Source organism: Squalius cephalus (assembly GCF_949319135.1).
Source record: "Squalius cephalus genome assembly, chromosome: 5".
Lineage (NCBI taxonomy): Eukaryota > Metazoa > Chordata > Actinopteri > Cypriniformes > Leuciscidae > Squalius > Squalius cephalus.
This window is the reverse complement of record NC_137126.1, coordinates 44,759,674-44,778,421: the sequence shown is the minus strand read 5'-3', so window position 1 is coordinate 44,778,421 and position 18,748 is coordinate 44,759,674. Positions and strand designations below refer to the sequence as shown.

General features: G+C 38.3%; 1 protein-coding gene across 1 annotated transcript in view; it reads right to left on the bottom strand.

Annotated features, from left to right (window-relative positions):
- The window catches only part of sh2b3 (SH2B adaptor protein 3), a 48,574-nt gene extending 32,836 nt beyond the window's left edge, over window positions 1–15,738 (bottom strand). The window contains exons 1-2 of the mRNA XM_079872479.1: window positions 15,538–15,738; window positions 334–1,314 (exon numbers count right to left, since the gene is read on the bottom strand). Coding sequence (XP_079728605.1) covers window positions 334–1,287 — 954 coding nt within the window. The 5' untranslated portion in view covers window positions 1,288–1,314; window positions 15,538–15,738. The remainder of the gene's footprint in view (window positions 1–333; window positions 1,315–15,537) is intronic.
- Between the last annotated feature and the right edge of the window lie 3,010 nt (window positions 15,739–18,748).

The window sequence follows — 18,748 nt, the reverse complement described above, 5'->3', positions numbered from 1 at the left end:
TACAACACATTCGGATGTGCCATATTTGAAGATACATGAATGCAAATGAGATTCTGCTAAACAACTCATTTTTTGTTCATGGAAGAAATTCATGCAACATACTGTAAGTAAATGATGACAATTTTTCAAATTTCCATGAAATATACCGTAACATTTCTTCTACTGATACTGATCTAATCTAAAAGATCTGACCAATATATCAAGTTACAGTAAGTCAGAAACAACTACAAACTCTGAGAGATACAATTAACAAATTAGGGGAAAAAAAACAAAAAAACACATGACAGTAGTCACTCTTGAAAAATGCGTTAGGTTTTCGACCGGTCGCCTTACCTTCGGTGGGTCATAGAGCTCTAGCTGGTACCTCTCGCTAGCTGTGTGGTCATTGGTCCTCCTGACCTGCAGGCGGCAGCGCAGCCAATGCGGGGGTGTGTCTGAGATAGTGTCATCCACCTCCAGGTACCGCAGCTGCCCCTCTTTACAAACACTTCCTGTCTCTGGCCGCCGTCTCACAGTTCGCAATGGATTCCAACGCTCCCACAGTGCAACCTTCTTTGAGGTGCGATGGGCGTTTACCTGCACAGTCTGAGGTGGGGTTTGAGAGGTGCATTCAACAGTCGCAGATGGTCCGCCCACCTGGAGTGAATCGTCCCTAGGGCAACCACTTGATGATTCATCAAGTTGCGGAGATTTCTTAAAGAGTTGGCATACGCTTTCTCGGATGCGTCTGACGGAAATGTGAGTTACCTCACTACGGGAAGGGAAGGGAAACGCAGGGTGCGTGTATCGTTCTGACCCGGGCCTCTGCTCCGGGTGTTCATCTTCCTGGCTACGTGGCCGCGGTCTGCGTGTAGTGTCTGTCGGAGAGCAGCGTAGCAACTGCTCCTGTTCCCTAGGGATCCCAATGGCATCTGGTTTGGGCGCAAACGCGGCGACTAGCGGAGTCGCTCCTGGCCGCACGGTCTCCCGGTAATCCAGCACCCCTGAGAAGGAAGTGATGCGTAAGCGGCTAGTCATGGGTAGTAATGGCGGTGGCCGCAGGGGGGTTTCTGCATCTTTAGCCACCTCACAGCTGAAGTGGTGCTGGAACAGTGCACTGAATTGCTTGGAGAAATTTTCCGGCGGGACCACATCCTGTACCGGACGCTCTTTGATGAAGCGCCGGTAGTGCTGGGCAAGTTCTCGGGCCGTGGTGCTGGCATGCAACTCGCAGAACTCCCTCCATCCACAGGGGGGTGCTATGGATAGTGCAGTGCTTGTGGTCTGCTGGACAGTGTTACCATTCATTGCAGTAACCAGCACAGCAGGAAATCACTGCGGAAAATAGATGAACAACATCACAAAATTGCAGTCTGTATGACTGGATTTGCAATATAACACCGCCTCAAGTTGCTTTTTTAAAACACTTACTGCATAATGAAAAATATCAAGTACACATTTTATTTAAGCTTTATTTTGTGAAGCTACTTCAGTACATGTAAGCTAAGGTTACCAGACTTAATATAGAAAGTAACTTGCAGCAACAAGGCAACCAACATGATTCATTTTCATAAGCTACATTTAAATGCAAATTAATAATCCATTTATAATTGGACTGATGGCTAAATTGGACTGAAAAGTCTTATGTAAATGCCTCAAACAATTCAAATGAGCTCGAATTTCAAATGAAATTTCGAATCAATTGAGAGGTGGTAAAGATCTTAAATAATCTGTTTAACAGGAAAGTTTTAGCCTTGTAAATTTTGAATACGACCACTTTCTCAAATGTGTTGTGCACATGTGTAGTGTCTTGATGTGTATATTTATATACATATTACGTCTAGCGAATATGCATGTTTATTTATGCTCACAGTAGCTCTGGTGACATTCTTGTTCTGGCTTTTTTTTTCTTTTTCTTTTTAAATGTGGCGACTGGTTACTGTGCTTACGGCTGCAATTTTGCTCAGAACAGATGTAATGCACACGTAAACAAATATGCGGATGTTTACGGTCTCAAGTTTATGGTCTTCGGGAAAAAAAGTGCACATAAACACACCTAATAAGAACTGCTGATCTTCACTGACTCAAGCAGCAAAGATGGTTGAACACAATTCAAGAAAGTTGAGCAGAGTGCAACTTTATGCAAATAAGCAACAACAACATGTACGGACGGACTACTAATGAGAGTTTTGACAGCGATTTCATAAGCGTCAGTGTGATCGCTCAAAGTCGGCATGAAATCCCAATCTTTTTCAAAATGCATGTTATTGATCTTATTGTGAATGATCCATTCATGCATGTTTCATTTTATTTATTTATTTATTTATTTTGACCTTGTAATTTGATGTCATAAGTCAATCTTTCAGTGAAAATGACAGACCTCTCTCTGGTGATGCATGCCACCCCTTTCTTACAATCGACTGCAATTCTGGTATACCTGTTCAACTGCTTGCTAATTCAAATATCCATGCATTTAGGCATTTACAAGCCGCTGAAGTTCAAACTGAGCATCAGAATGGGAAAGAAAGGTGATTTAAGTGACATTGAACGTGGCATGGTTGTTGGTGCCGGACAGGCTGGTTTGAGTAAATAAAATATTACAGAAACTGCTGATCTACAGGGATTTTCAAACACAAACCATCTCTAGGGTTTACAGATAATGGCCAGAAAAAGAGGAAATATCCAGCGAGCGGCAGTTCTGTGGGCAAAAATGCCTTGATGATGCCAGAGGTCAGAGGAGAACGGCCAGACTAATTCCAGCTGATAAAAAGGCAACAGTAACTCAAATAACCACTTGTTACAACCGAGGTCTGCAGAAGAGCATCTCTGAACGGACTGAACCTTGAAGCAGACGGACTACAGCAGCAGAAGACACACCGGTGACACTCCTGTCGGCTGAGAACAGAAAACTGAGGCTACAATTCACACAGGCTCACAGGCATTCAACCAACACCCAATAAATTGAACCAAGTCCCGTCCTAAATTTAGTCTTTTCAATAGTTTTGTGAGATTGTGTTTTAATACCATATTATATAAGGTATTATAAGGTATTCTAGTGTGCGTGAACAATTGATCTCTTTGTTTACTCTGCGCATCTACTGACTTAGCAATCTCTGTACCGAAACTCTTCAATGAATCAAGCTTTCTATGAACGCTAACAAAGTGTATCAGTTTAGCTCATCACTGCATGGCTGACGCAGTCTTCTGAACTCAGCTGGTACAATACCTGATTCTTCACTTTTACTCACTCCCTCATTCAGCTCTCCAGTACAGGAAGAGAGTGACTAATATCGCTCATGCAACTTTATAATGCGCCACAGGTCAAACACAGAAATATCTGTGAGACCATTGTTGATGTGAAGAGGAAGACTGAGGAAGTTGAAAGTGTCAGAAGCATCTGATACCAGTCACTGATGGGCCCGCGGTTCTCGATGCGGAATTCGCTCGTGAATGTGCGCAGTCCCTCAACACGTGGTGCAAACCACCTTCGGAATCAGATCACAGTCGCCATTTGCAGCTGGGGAATTTTTCTTTTGAGGCTAAAAAAAAAAATCTGCACATGGGTGCTGCGCTGCACCAGACATGTTGCGACACAACTGGAGCCAATCTCCCCATTCTCTTCCCCACATCCTCATTCACGAGCGCACAGCCCTCTCGGACGCCTGTGAACGTTTAACTCTGCGTGAGAAGTTAAGGGCTGTTCTTAAAGTTCCGTTGGAAGCCCTGAAGCATGACAAAATGAAGGTTTAATACATGAAGAAAGCAACAGATCAGAAAAACCACAACACTCGCATGGTAAAGGAGAAAAAAAAGAGAAGGGGGGCATTCTATAGACGGCATCATGCACTCTGCTCTTTTATTGGGTGACAGGAAGCATTAACCTACATAGGGAGAGGAACACCCATCACACGTATAGCTGTTTTCTTTGGTGTGCAAAGTCCTTTCTAAAAAGACGAGCAAAGCTGGTCACAAACGTCTTTAAGACGTGTTGCTGGTTTGGTGGTTTGCACACAAGGCTTCCTAATTTGCATAAAGAAATGGTTTGCTCAAAAATGGCAATTCTGGTATCGTGGACAAAGTTTTAAATCACAGTATGTTTTTATTTCATTTACAATCGCAAAAGAAAAAAAATCCACTATAGCATTTTTATGTGACTTTACAAAAGTCAAAATGTTTGTGCTAGATTTACAAATGGAAATAACTGTGGGAAAGTATCATCACAGTCTATGAAAAGGCTCCATTGCATATTTTTGATGGAAATCAAACCCAAATTGTTTTATCTGTTAAATAACCATGAGGCAAAGCCAATTTCGTATGATAATCTATCAAATTAAATATTTTACAAATGAAAATTACAGTTCATTTGGTTATTTTCCATATGCAAACCATAAAACAAGATTATTCAGAGCAAATGAGCAGGGCTGTTCACACAAAAACACATTTCTTCATTTCAAAACGCCAGACATGGAGCAGTGTAATGGAAAAACCTTTTTTCTTAAGAAGATTTTGGCATAATCTCCTACCCTCGTCATTTCAAACCTGTATGGTTTTCTTTCATCATATAAAAAAGCCACGTTTGTGTCCCGCAGAAGTCAGTCAGTCATATAGGTTTGCAAAGTCATGCAATTATTTTTATAGGGTAAACCATTTCTACAACCAGCAAGACGTTCTTGGTCAACCAGCACCAGACTAGCATCGATGTGAGTGCATATGTCGTGTTTACACCATGGCCCGTGCATCAGAGCACATGCCGTGTGACGTAGTCCCGCCCCCTGCGCTGGCCCCCGGGTGTTCGTTCTATCAGTGATCATCCGGCCCACTCATGACTCAGCAACCTCCAAACAAACTAACATCATTTCCTCTCTGGCCGTCTCTCTCTCCACATTATTCTCTCCTTCCTCATCCTTCACATGCATGCATGTTAAATTCCCGTTCTTGCAATACATCCCTCGTGTTTCTTTTCATCCTAACTGCCCTATTTCTCCATCTTTAAACCTAGACATAACCAAACAGCCACTGCATTGTTTTCTCACTTTAACCCATTTCCTGTTTCTCACCATAAGCTTATTCATTATCCTCTCTTCTTATTATTCTTATTATTTATCCTCACTTGTCTTTCCCCTCTTCATATACTTTGCATGCACTTTGTAGCCTTTACTACCATGATAACGCTCTTTCTGGCATTAGAGTTGGGCGGTAAGCCCAAAGTCTTAAATCACAGTATGATTTTATTTATTTACAAATATTATTTAACAAAAAATAAAAAACACACAATTATCTATTCAGCCAATCACATGGCAGCAACTCTATGCATTTAGGTATTTAGACATAGTCAAGATGATCTGCTGAAGTTCAAATTGAGCATCAGAATGGGGAAGAAAGGTGTTTTAAGTGACATTGATTGTGGCATGGTTATTGGTGCCATGCCATGTTCGGGCTGGTCTGAGTATTCCAGAAACTGCTGATCTACTGGGATTTTCACACACAACCATATTCAGGGTTTATAGATAATGGCCAGAAAATTAGAAAATATCCAATGAGCGACAGTTCTGTGGGCGAAAATGCCTTGTTGATGCCAGAGGTCAGGGGAGAATAGCCAGACTGGTTCCAGCTGATAAAAAGGCAACAGTAACTCAAATAACCACTCGCTACAACCTAGATACGTCTAAATAACGCACGTCCAACCTTGAAGCAGATGGACTACAGCAGGCTACAATTCACACTGGCTCACCAAAACTGGACAATAGACGATTGGAGAAAGGCTGCCTGGTTTGATGAGTCTCGATTTCTGCTGCGACATTCAGATGGTCGGGTCAGATTTTGCCGTAAACAACATTAAAGCATGTATACTATTCATCCTACCTTGTATCAACGGTTCAGGCAGCTGGTGGTGTAATGGTGTGTGGGATATATTCTTGGCACACTTTTGGTCCTTTAGCGCCAATTGAGCATCGTTTAAACGCCACAGTCTACCTGAGTATTATTGCTGACCCTGTCCATCCCTTTATGACCGCAGTGAACCATCTTCTGATGGATACTTCTAGTAGGATAATGCGCCAAAGCTCAAGCTCAACCAAAGTCACAAAGCTCGAATCATCTCAAACTGGTTTCTTCAACATAATCAACATTACAATGAGTTCAATAAACTCAAACGGCCTCCACAGTCAGCAGATCTCAATCCAGTAGAGCAGTTTTGGGAAGTGGTGGAATAGGAGATTTGCATCATGGATGTGCAGCCGACCAATCTGCAGCAACTGTGTGATGCTATCATGTCAATATGAACCAAAAAAGAAATGTTTCCAGCGCCTTGTTGAATCTAGGCCAAAAAGAAGTTCTGAAGGCAAAAGGGGCCCAAACCAGTGTTAGCAAGGTGTACCTAATAAAGAGGCCGGTGTGTGTGTGCGTATATATAATAAAATGACAGTATAGTTTTTTTTATTTATTATTAAATAGCCATGTAGCAAAGCCAATTATTATTATTTCTGATAATCCATTGAATTAAATATTTTACAAATAAAAATGACAATTCATTTGGCTATTTTCCATTTGTATTTGGAACTCAATGGATGCATACCAAAAAGACAAGATTATTCAGAGCAAACGAGCAGGGCTGTTCACACAAAATGCGTTTAAAAAGGCAAAAAAGTTGAACTTGTAACTTAAGCGCCACATTTTTAGAATGCTGCGTCATAAGAGGCTGCAAAACATTCAAAGACGTCCATGTAGTGTTGTTTACATAGAAAAACAATGGAAAAGCAGTGCAGTGGAATGCAAAAACGTGTTATGGGTGAACAGTCAATATGTCTTGCATATGTACAAATGTGTCTTCACACTATACAAGGCTTGAGTTCAAATCAAACAACTCAAAAAACAGCATTCAAAATATACTATCTAGCAAACAGTTTCGCTGTGAACGGTGAGAGTCACAACCATGATTGGCTTTTGTGGTTGGTTGCCACGGCATTGCTATGTGGTTGCTAAGGTGTCTTGATTGTTTTTAGTTGTTGCAATAGTTGCTATGGTGTTTTAAAGGGCCTTGTTAGGTTAAATCTAATCATGCAATGCACGGCTCGCAAAATTTCTAAATCGCTGGTAGCCCTTCGGGCAGGCACTCTTCAGATTTTGGTAGCCCGAAATGAATTTTACTAGCCCAAATAAAAAGACAACTTTTAATGTAGAAAATTGGTTAGGAGTCAGAACATGAATCAAAAACTTTTTCAAAACACAAATATCAACAATTGGATATAAAATAATCAAATTAGAATCATCAATACAAATATGCATCTGGTTGTAACTGAACTGAAATTTGTGTGACCAGTATGAACATGAATCAGTCTGTGTCTGTGGCTCAGCCCCCAATGAGGGTATGATAAAAAAAAAAAAAAAGGTAACACTTTAGTTTAGGGTCTAATGCTCACTATTAACTAGTTTCATTAACATGCAGATGGCAGGGTTTTATCATCACTGAGGTCCCGAATGTGAGGTAGGCTAGTTAAGGGGGTTCTGGGAATTTTTTTTGATTTCTCTGATCTACATATGTGCATTTTAAGATGTTTTGAAGGCCAAAAAAATTGGATGACAATAGCTTTAAAACCATGTCACGCAGCTGATTATTTTTCTCTCCTCATCAGCATCACACTCTTTTTCTCTTTGTTTTTCTCTTGCTCTGTCTCTTCTCCTCCTAAAGCTGAGCTTTGACTGATATAGGCTTTTCATTTTTGTCTGTCAGTGAAGAAAGTAAACACAGGGTCAACTGACAGGTTGATTTATGAATCATTTTCTCAGATGCATTAATTTACTGAAAGCTACTAGGAAAGCTAGGTAGCCAAACTAAGTTTATTAAATTCATTCACAATATGCACACATTCATTATTGATCTTATTCCTAATACAGGGCCATAGACAGGGCTTTATAATCAAAGACGTTCTACATTTAAGGTTGTTAGGGGGTTCAATTTTTTTATTTCTCTGATATGTGCATTTCAAGACGTTTGAAGGCCAAAAAAAGGTTAAGAAATAGCTTTAAAACCATGTCAGCGGGCAGATTATTTGTCTCACTTCTTATCCATCACTCTCTCTTTTTCTCTCAGTCTCCTCATCTTGCCCTGTCTCTTCCCCTCCTAAAGCTGAACTTTTTTAATTTACTGAAGGCTAAAAAATTGTATTATATTAATTCTCAACATGTACACATTCATTATTATTCTTGTACCTAACATGATGAAAACGGCTTTGTTAATGTTTCTTGTCCCCTCACAATGACAGTAAACTAATTATTACATTAACGTACATGAGTCACGTTACATAGGCCTATTTTCAGTTCAAAATGGCGAAATTCGACAAAAATATGTTCGTTTGTCTAATTATTTTTGTCATTCGTTTCACATTTATGATCTAAAAAAAACTGTCAAATGTGAAATGTTTAGTTTAGCTACTAACATCTTATCTCGCACTTGACCGTAAACTGAAGCGTCAGTCGCTCTGCTCAAACTCGCGCTCAGCAGCTTCTGCGAACATAAATCCTGCCTACTTTGATTTGATTGGTCATCTCAAATATTCTGACATTGACAAGCAGTGACAGACCAATGAGGCTCAGATAAACACACACACACATACTGTCCTCTGTTTCTGACGTGCGCTCTGGACGGCGCCGCTGCGGATTGAAGATGAAGAACGCGCTGAATCTGATGGTAACAAGACTGAAGCGAACACTATTTCAGATAGTTTCAGGCCGGTTATGCATTTTGGTAGCCCGACTGGAAAACACAGTAGCCCCGGGACGTCGGGCTAGCGATTTAGCGAGCCCTGCAATGCCTACTACCGTTAACGTTACCTAAAAGTACTTGCTGGTATTTCATAAACAACTTTTCAGCACAAAAGAAAACATGGGGATAATTAGTTTAAGTGTATGAAGAATCATGAATTTACCAAGATTTGTAACGTTACTCTTATAATGTGGAGAAAATAAACAACAGTATCAATTCCACTGTAATCGTTTCACAAAACTACATTGTTTTGAAATTTCTAATGAAAAATACATTTTGAATCAAAAAATTTGTTACATTTTGATTCAAGCTGCTAAAATGAAATATTAAACCTAAGTTGATGACTGTGTAAGTTTAGTTTAACAGATATTATGAACCGCTACAAAATCAACTGCTCCATTAACATTAACCAAATCAAACACACACAGCTCAGGAGCATCATTCAAGCCAAACACTTGGTGCTCTGGTGTAATTTCCGAGCTTTGTATTCCAATGCGACTTTAAGTCCATTACATTTGCAACCTCTAATTCCCCGGCTGGGGTCTTTGGAAGCTCGACACACACACAGAGAGTTTCCTGTAGTGTAGGGTCATGATAATAAAAGCAGTGCCCAGATGATACCGACTCTCAGAAACTGATTTCATACACGTAATTTTGCTGAATCAGAGAAATCACAAACCTCGTGCCAGCTTCCTCCTCATGACTTGACGAGCGTGCAAACAACACAGAACAAACACTTCGCACAAGCATGAGAACTTCTTTATAATGAGACACAAAAATAAGAGTGCGGGAAGCAGACAGGCAGTGGGGTTATTCACAGAGACAGGAAACCCTGCCCTGCCTTAGTGACCACTTACTTATTCACACACACACACACACACACACACCGTTCACATGCAGATATGAACTTTGACTTCAAAGTTTTAGGCGTGAAAGGTATGGTAGCTAAAGCAAAACTTAAGATTTCAAGGAGGGGACGACGTCACGTGAAATTACTAAAGAAAAAGGACATATGCTTACTTTTGAATTGCAACTTTCAATTTAACACATTCATTTAATGCAGATAAATTATTACAAGAAATAACAAAAATACAACATTTACTCAATTAATAATGCGTTTGAAGTACCAACTTCATCTTTTTGCGAGTCCTCACACAACTAACCTCACCAAACTTAAAACGGGTATCGCCACATTCTTGCAAATGAAAATACCGGAATAAAACCAAATCCAACAGAGCGAGACGCATTTTTCAAAATGAACTACTTTTAACTTGACAGAACGACTTAAAAGCAAAGGATTAAAAAACAGCAAGACGAATGAAGCCGAACTAGTAGAGCGTGGGACAGTTTAACATATCGCAGTGAGGATATATTACAACGAGCCGACAGATAAGACAGAGCAAGGTACTTTTGATATGAAAAAAAGTTTCAGCTTTTAAATTCTGTCCATTTTACTATGAAATTCAAACAATAAATGATCATCTCTTCTTCCTCTTTACTACTAGTTATAGCACGAAATAAACATGAATGACCATCAAAAGGTATGTTGAAAGATACAGTACAACTTACTGATATCTGATATACAGTATATCCAAATTAATCGTTATTGAACCGGAATTGAGTCGCAAGCTTATGAATTGAAAACTTGTGTCAATGCCCTACCTTAATAAAAACAAAGTACCAGTCATTGTTGCAGATGAACTATTGATGACTTCAGAGAAGGACAGAAAACCTGAAGGAGATTGGTCCATTCATTTGAATTGATTTCCTTGTTTTATTTGATAGATAGAATATGTATAAATAAATATTGCAAACAACTGCAAAAGCTGAATAATCGATCAAATAATTGCTGATAAGTCGATTAATTGTTAGTAAATGTTGATGTATGTGATGAATTGCGATTGATTTGATTAATTCATTCATTTAATTAGCTTTTTTACCATTTAAATCAAAGTAATCAACATGGAAGGAATGGTTTGCAAACAGCCAGAGCAGCAGGATACAAAAAAGAAGGGGCTCTTGGGATTGTTTTCCCCTCCATTGCGTATGTGTGCATTCATGTCACATTTCCGTTGACCTAGCTGGCCACATGGTCAAGACATTGTTTATACCCACCATTTCATGCATTCTCACACATATTGTGCTCAGAAATACAGAAAAATACATATTATATATTTTTAAATATATTAATTATATATTATGATATACATTTTAATATATATTTTTTACAGTTTTACATTTCAGAGTAGCTTAATTTAAATTAAAATATTACTTAGATTTGTACTTTATTGATTTTCTTATTCGCAAACAAGAAATAAATAAAAAAACATCATGTACTTGACATAAACAAACCACTAAAACAAAAACATGCATAAATCAGAAATCATACAGAGTTAGTCAATAAAATGGTTATAAATAAGTAAGTAAAATAAAAAAGGAGGGCGGGGTGTTGCCAACACCATAAGTTCATACTAGGACCACTATTTTTGTCTCGCCACATGTTGCTACTACTGTGGATTTCAGAAATGCAAAAAAAAAAAAAAAAATCACCATTTATCAAAATAAATATCACTCTTACCTTGCAGACTATAGGAAAGTTCTTCAAGGACTGCCACCTGCCCTAAATCAGAAAGCCACTCATAAAACGGAGGCCTTGCGTAAGATTTCAAGCTTTACACAATCACACGTCTGCCCAACATGATGCAGCTCTATGAAGGCTTATTACCGCCACTGAATAAAAACTTTTTTCTCAGAATTGCATGACAAACTTGCAATTCAGATTTCTTTCTGAGAATTGCGTGATATAAACCCACAATTCTGCTTTTTTTTCGGAGAATTCTCGCAATTCTGACTTAAATACTGGACTTCTGAGCATTCTCACTGACACCTCTCTCTGGCATCGACAACACTGACGGTTATCCTTAAAGCCTGCCCTAAACAGCAAAATATTACACTTTCTAACAGAATATGTTAAGTTTGCCTGTGCAAAAGTCACAGACACAATGCTAGATAGTTACTATGCAGTTGCTAGGTGGTTACTAGGGTGATCTGAATGGTTGCTTGCAGGCCCAAAGCAAAAGTGCCCAACCCCAAGTTTCTAGAGGCACCGAGCACCAAAAAACAAACAGCAGCCACCTTTTACATTTCGTCGTGAACCAGAACAATGAGCTTATGCTGCGTTTACGGGTCGTAACCGTAATTACAAGATGGCAACCCGTGACATTCTACCCAGAGCTGTTCACGTCCTCAGACTCTGATTTATGCGTTTCAATGTCAACACCATAGACTGTAAAAAAAGATGGACGACGCCCCTTCACTCTCTTCCATTGGTGAAAAGTGAAGCCGCCAAAGTCCTAATATGGCACTGACATCTTGCACAGATCTGGGATCTGCTTCTGGAGAGTAGTGAACGCGAGACCTGATTCAGCGCAGTAGTGAGCCATAAGTAAAGCCGCGATATAAAGGTCCCGCCCTCACTCCCACAGAAACGGTTAGTACAAAGTTTACTGTGTGAAATAAACAGTAGTGGACACGTAGAAATTAACGTTGAAGCTCTAATCTCCTACCAAAATTAAATAAATAAATAAAGTCCGTTGGTGCCTTGGTGACTACTTCGTTTAGAAAAGCTGTCAATCACACAGCTGTCAATCATAACGTCATTTCCATTTTTATAGCATCAAATAACGAACTAAGATCAAACTTATTTTAAAAAACGAACACTTGAACTTAAAGCAGCGTGATAAAAACTACCTAAAATGGCAGACAACATCTTTGAAAAAAAATTATTTTTACTTTTCAGCACTTGTGCGACATGCTTGGTCAACACTATCAACACCGAAATGAATCTGAAGCAGTCAGGTGGAACAACTAGAGCTCTGTAAGTTGTTTATGTTTATTATTATTGTAATGTTATGTGCTTTGAGACATGAAGTAATTTAACTTTGCAGACTCTGCTGTGTGTGTGTTTTGAAGGAGGCGTGGCTTTGGAGACGCTCTGAAGGGAGGGTGGGATCTATGCTTTCAAAGCTAACTTGCTATTGCTAGCCTCTCTGAAATTGCCTAATCTACCTTTAAGAATATTGCATATTTTCAACAAATAAGACATTCTTAACAAAATATTTAAGAAAATTTCTTAAGAATCTTGAAAAGACTTTCATGAATCCGGCCCCTGGTCCCTAGATATGCCTCAGCTTCCTCCTTCCATGTAAGTTTTATCATCCACCATATAAAAATACTAATTCTGATTCCTCAGAATTGAGTTGAGGTTCATAGCACAAACTCCCATAAGTTACACACCAAATTTTTTAACAAATCCCTAATTCTAAGTGTGACCAATAGTGCTAGGGGGGCAGGGGTGCGTTAGCACAGAGCACTAGTAATGCATGCTTTGTGGGGGTCATTCCAAAAGTATGTCTTCAAATAAGCAAAAACACATTTCAACACCTCAATGGCACTCAACGATGTCTGTGCATCTGCTAGACAAATATTCAGTGTCTCAGAACACACAATGACAGCATTCTTTACTCGACCGCAAGCAAGATACAATGCAACCTTGTAATTCATCCCCTGTCCTGTTTGCACAAGCCCATTCAATAGTCGTTCTATCTCTCCCTGACACTAGCATGCACAAAAACCAGACAGAAGCGCTGATGCGGGGCAGAAAACATGCATTAAAGTATGGCTTTGCGCCCTTTTATGAGGCTGCAGAACCTGAAGGAGGTTGATCAAAAGGAAGTGCATGTACACACACGTGTGCACACACACACATGCACAAGTAGCACGCTGCTTTGAGTGTTTAAGGCTCCTTCGACCATATCACGCAGTCACATCTCGACACACTGTTCCCCCATGTAAGGGTAGGAGTTCAGGGGCCAGCGAGTGTGGGAACGGGGGATTCTTACAGCTTGAGACGAACGCATGATGCAACAGAATCTCCTGTTCTATACATGAACATGCCCATTGAAAAGTTTTCGAATGTGCTCTGAGCTATGTGTGATCAATATAATACACAGAGATGCACAGAAAACCACAACTGAACTGATGCATGTTATAAATATCACACCCAAGGTAAATATTTAACACTCACCAAAGTCCATACGAGAGTAAACAGCATTTTACAGAAATAAACATTAGAAAATATAATGCCATACATGTTCATTTGGTTATTTATTTATCTGCTGCTTGACACAACCAGCTCTTTTTAAGGAAGCTCAATGGCTCCACTGTCACAAGATTACAAATATATGCAAAATACAGTTTCGTGGGCTCTAAGAAATATTTTCAGCAAGTTAATACAGGCCAACAGTTAGTTTTAGACCCTGATCACACCAATAAAATATAAAGAAGTCAATTAAAAAGTACTAAATAATCAGCTAATGAAACACATATTTACATTTTGCATCTACTGACAGTGTTAATAGATAATGCACAATATAATATATATATATATATATATATATATATGTGTGTGTGTGTGTGTGTATGTATATATGTGTGTGTGTGCATCTTTAAAAAAATATTGGTCAAAATAAATGTTCTAGGGCTGTGAGATGATTAAAAGCGATTAATCGTATCCAAAATAAAAGCTTGTGTTTACATAATATATGCGTGTGTACTGTGTATAATTATTTTGTATATATAAATACATACACATGCATGTAGAATTTATTTTTATTTTTATATCAAATATTTATATATAATAAAAATAACAATAATAAGAAAATATAATATAAATTATATATATATATATATATATATATATATATATATATATATATACATATACATGCAAATATTTCTTAAATGTGTGTGTATTTATATATACAAAATAATTATTATTTTGCATATTGCATATTTTACATTTGCATACACATGTTTACGAGCTCATTTTACATGTGTATGCAAATGAGCATGGCACATTATATTATTATTATTAAAAATACATTATAAACTAAAGTACAGGCAGGATTTCCGGTCGCTTGTTCTAGATAATGAAAAGCACATCTGGCATACACTCATTTGCATACACATGTTCACGAGCCCATTTCACATGTATATGCAAATGACCATGGCATATTATTATTATTATTATTATTATTATTAATAATAATAAAATACATCATAGCTAAAGTAAAAGCGGTGTTTCCAAAAATACATTTGTATACACGAGCCTGAGTATGGAAATTAGCTCGTGCCACATTCTTATAATTAGTAATAATAATGTATATGTTGTGTAACAAAAATTACGTAATCACTGGACTTAATTCAATGCCATTAAGAAACTTGTAAGCGGGTGTGAACGCATGAGCACGAGCAGTTTAATCTTGTCAAATTATCGTAATAATTTTGCGCTGCTTTCTTTAATTGCCAGTTCGAAATGACGCAAATTCTAAGAATCCGTACGTAATTCACGTATCTTTTCGGACTGAGCCAGGCACGCGCTGTGAAACTGCGTGATCCCTTTAAACTTTCTTCTGCGCGTGACAAGTTCATTATAACTTTGCAATAAACTTTGAAAGGGAAGATAGCATCGCATAACCTCAATAGCCAATATATGAGTTATATTAAACTTTCATAATAATTACTGCGGTGTCATAACTGTCGGAGAGCAGAAACGGGAGACCACCCCCCCCCTCTCAACTCAAACTCTCACGTTCTGCGTTATCTGCACTGACCAAGAAACTTCTGGCCAAAAATGTCAGGATATATAGCACGAACTGTTAATAATTTGCAGAATCATATTAAACATCTTAACTCACAAGAAGAGAGAGCTATGGTAATGATTAAACATGACTTGCCTGCCAGCCGTGGTGTCCGTTACTCTCTCTGTCATGTTGGATGCGCGCAACAACAGTCCTGCGTAAACTTTCAGGAAGGAAAAAAAAAACCACACACACACATACAAACTTTCCATGGACACAGCAACAACAAGCGACGAAAAATCCTTGATGTGGCGAGACGCACTGGGCTTCCGGCAAAATAAAAGCCCCATTTCGTGTGCAAAGCCATTCGTGTAGTTTTTGTAACCTTCTCATGCAATTGCATCACTATTCACCTTATTCCGCCCCGCCCACTTTTACTTCTGTCCAGTACTTCCGTTGTAAACCAACTTCCGGTTTAGCGGACCCTCATTCAATTTCGAGGAGAACTGCAGAGAAGTCTCACTGATAAAATGTCACATAAGATAAGCTAATTTGTGCCAAATGTGCTATGTACGTGTGTACCAACAGCACAGCAATGCACTGTTTCTCGAGGTAATTTTTAAACGACTTTTAGGTGTTTATATGACCCGTCTGCCTGTCTGATCGCAGCCCGGCCGATGTGTAGTGTTTAGCCTACATTAGCCACAAACATCTAATGTTGTAATGGTCTCACTACAGGACACATACACATGCTATACCTTGTTTGAAAGCTATGGTCCTCTAGAATTCAGTCGCTGGATTTATTTTACAGCCATTACTTGTGTTAGAGATCAAACCATAAGAAATTGCAGCTAGTAGTTAGCTAAGCTAACGTTACCCTCTTGTTCATCTAGTTGAGGCTCTACTTTCTTTCTACACCAGTTCGTGGCTATTTTTTTCTCATCTGTTGGCAAATGTATCTGGTGATTAAGCAAACAAACTGGTGTAATAATGTTTCAAACTTTACATGTAGTAGTGTTTGTGCACATCTTCATAACTAAGTAATAGCTATTAGAAAGACACAGCTATTAAATAATTTGATTGTGGCATTGTTTCAAAAGCTTCAAGTGAAATGTACTTTAGTACGTTGCAGCAGTTGTTAATAACCATAGGCCAACGCATTTGGCTATAATATTATAGTCTATCTACTTATATCAATACAGATAACAGATTGGACCAGGGCAAACAAAGCGCTAAGTAGCTAAACCAGGAAGTGAGATTACGCGGATGGCGCCACCCAGTGCTACTTCCGGAATAAGGCGAAGTTATGACGTCACTTTGTAGGCCAAAACGCGGAAGTGAGTTAGCATTTTAGCACTACCGGTTCCCTCGCCCTAAAGTCTATGGGTTTTTTGAATGGGTTTTTGCTAAATCGCCTTAAATAAGGTCTGTGGTTAACAAAGCCTCTAAATATTTTCACGTTTTGATCTATGACATAAAACACACCAGTTATAACCTGCTTGTGATTTTTTTAAACTTTATTGTGTCTTAAAAACGGTGGTTGCTAACAAGTTGCTAAAAGGGACTACATCCTTTGGCGGGGACTTTAGACGTCTTCATGACAAACATGAAATCTCTCACTAGCCCGCGTTTCAGCTTCACGTTCTTAGAAGTTTACCTTTCAGTTAATATAGCCTACATAACGTTATTTTTGTTTTGTCCCGAGATGCAACCACAAGTCATCGAATGAAATCTCGTTTGTTTTCCGTCCGATGTTACCCAGCGGAGACTCTGGGTTCGTGCCAGATGGAGTAAAAAAAGGCTAGCAGTAGCAAGAATAAACGTTTTTCATAACCAAATCAACAGCTAAAATACCTTTTGTCTTTCTCTTAAAATATCTAAAAGCTTGTTTACTTTGCCAGTGTTTAATAGATTAGATCCGCTGCAGTTTTATTAAAGGCTAACGTTACGTTGAGAAATGTGTTTATTTAAAATATTCAAAATAATACCTGGTTTATTGACTTTTATTGTAACTTGTTTGGATATAATTATAGAAAGGGTGGGTCCTGCACCTTGTGAACTTGGCTTTTACCCACCTATAATAATATGATTGTATTTGTAAACAGCATTACCGGCAGGTAATGATATTAATCTTTGTTATTTTAGTAGTAAAAGTTAACTATAGTTAATGTGCTATATAAACGTGGACAATTCCCAGAGAACACGCTGATATGTATAGCCTTAATGCACTGTAAGTTGACTGTCTGACAAATACACAAATTAAATGTTAAACTATTGTATACTACTTGTATAGGCTACTATTGTAACTACACTCCAGCCAGCTCACAGTAATGTGAATGTGAGATCAAATTTACTACACAGGCTCTCACATTGGGGCTTGTGGATTACCAGGTAAAAATATATAGAAAATGTTAACAAAATGAGTATATATGGTTTATTTAGGGAACATATATGGTTTAATTATAATGTATTATAATAAGCATTTCCTATTGACAATTCTCTTTAAATTCAACATATATACAACTATTATATTAAATGTTTGGAATTGAACTGTGTAATGCTTGTTCAGAGATTATTTGTATAGTTATCTTAAATACATAGAACACTATTATAACTCTATCTCTCCCTAGTTTTACTTACTCGATTAACCTTGTCCCTCATGCTGGCCCTTACAATACCGGCAAGTAAACCAGCATCTAAGCTGCACTGTTCATGTCCAGATTTATAGTGGTTCTCTCCTCGATCTATGGTTTTTCTATCGTCTAAGAAAAAGGACATAAGATTGGAAATGGATACGGCCATAGCTAACGTTAGTGCTTCTGAGATGGTAAAAGCGCGTTTTTTTCCCTGGCGAATTAGCAAATGGTATGCAAACATACAATCAAACATAATACAGTGAAAGATAATCTTTAAAGTTTATTTGGGGCACAATGATCAGGCATAATAATCTTAATCACAAAGAAAATAATATTAAGGTTTATATAAACTAACAAAATAATAAACGAATAAATAAAACAGATAAAAAAAATCTCAGAGAGGCACGCATAAACAAAATTAGTTTCTAACATTTTTTGAAAAACAGAATGGGCAATATTTCTCATGAAAAAGTGGATAAGTGTTCATACCATAGACTGTAAAAAATAGGTTCATACACAGCGCAGATCATAATGAGCGAGCGTGTTTTTTAAAATAAAGTTTGAGGAAGCTTGATGATGACGTTGATCCGCGACCATGGTGTGCTGTAGTCCGTTTATAGCCTACCGTTAGCATTTTATATCTGACGGCTTTATTTAGGCTTCAAAATGTATACATTTTGGATTAAATAGTAAAGATTATCTTGATAGACAAAACGTGTTAGGGTCACAAC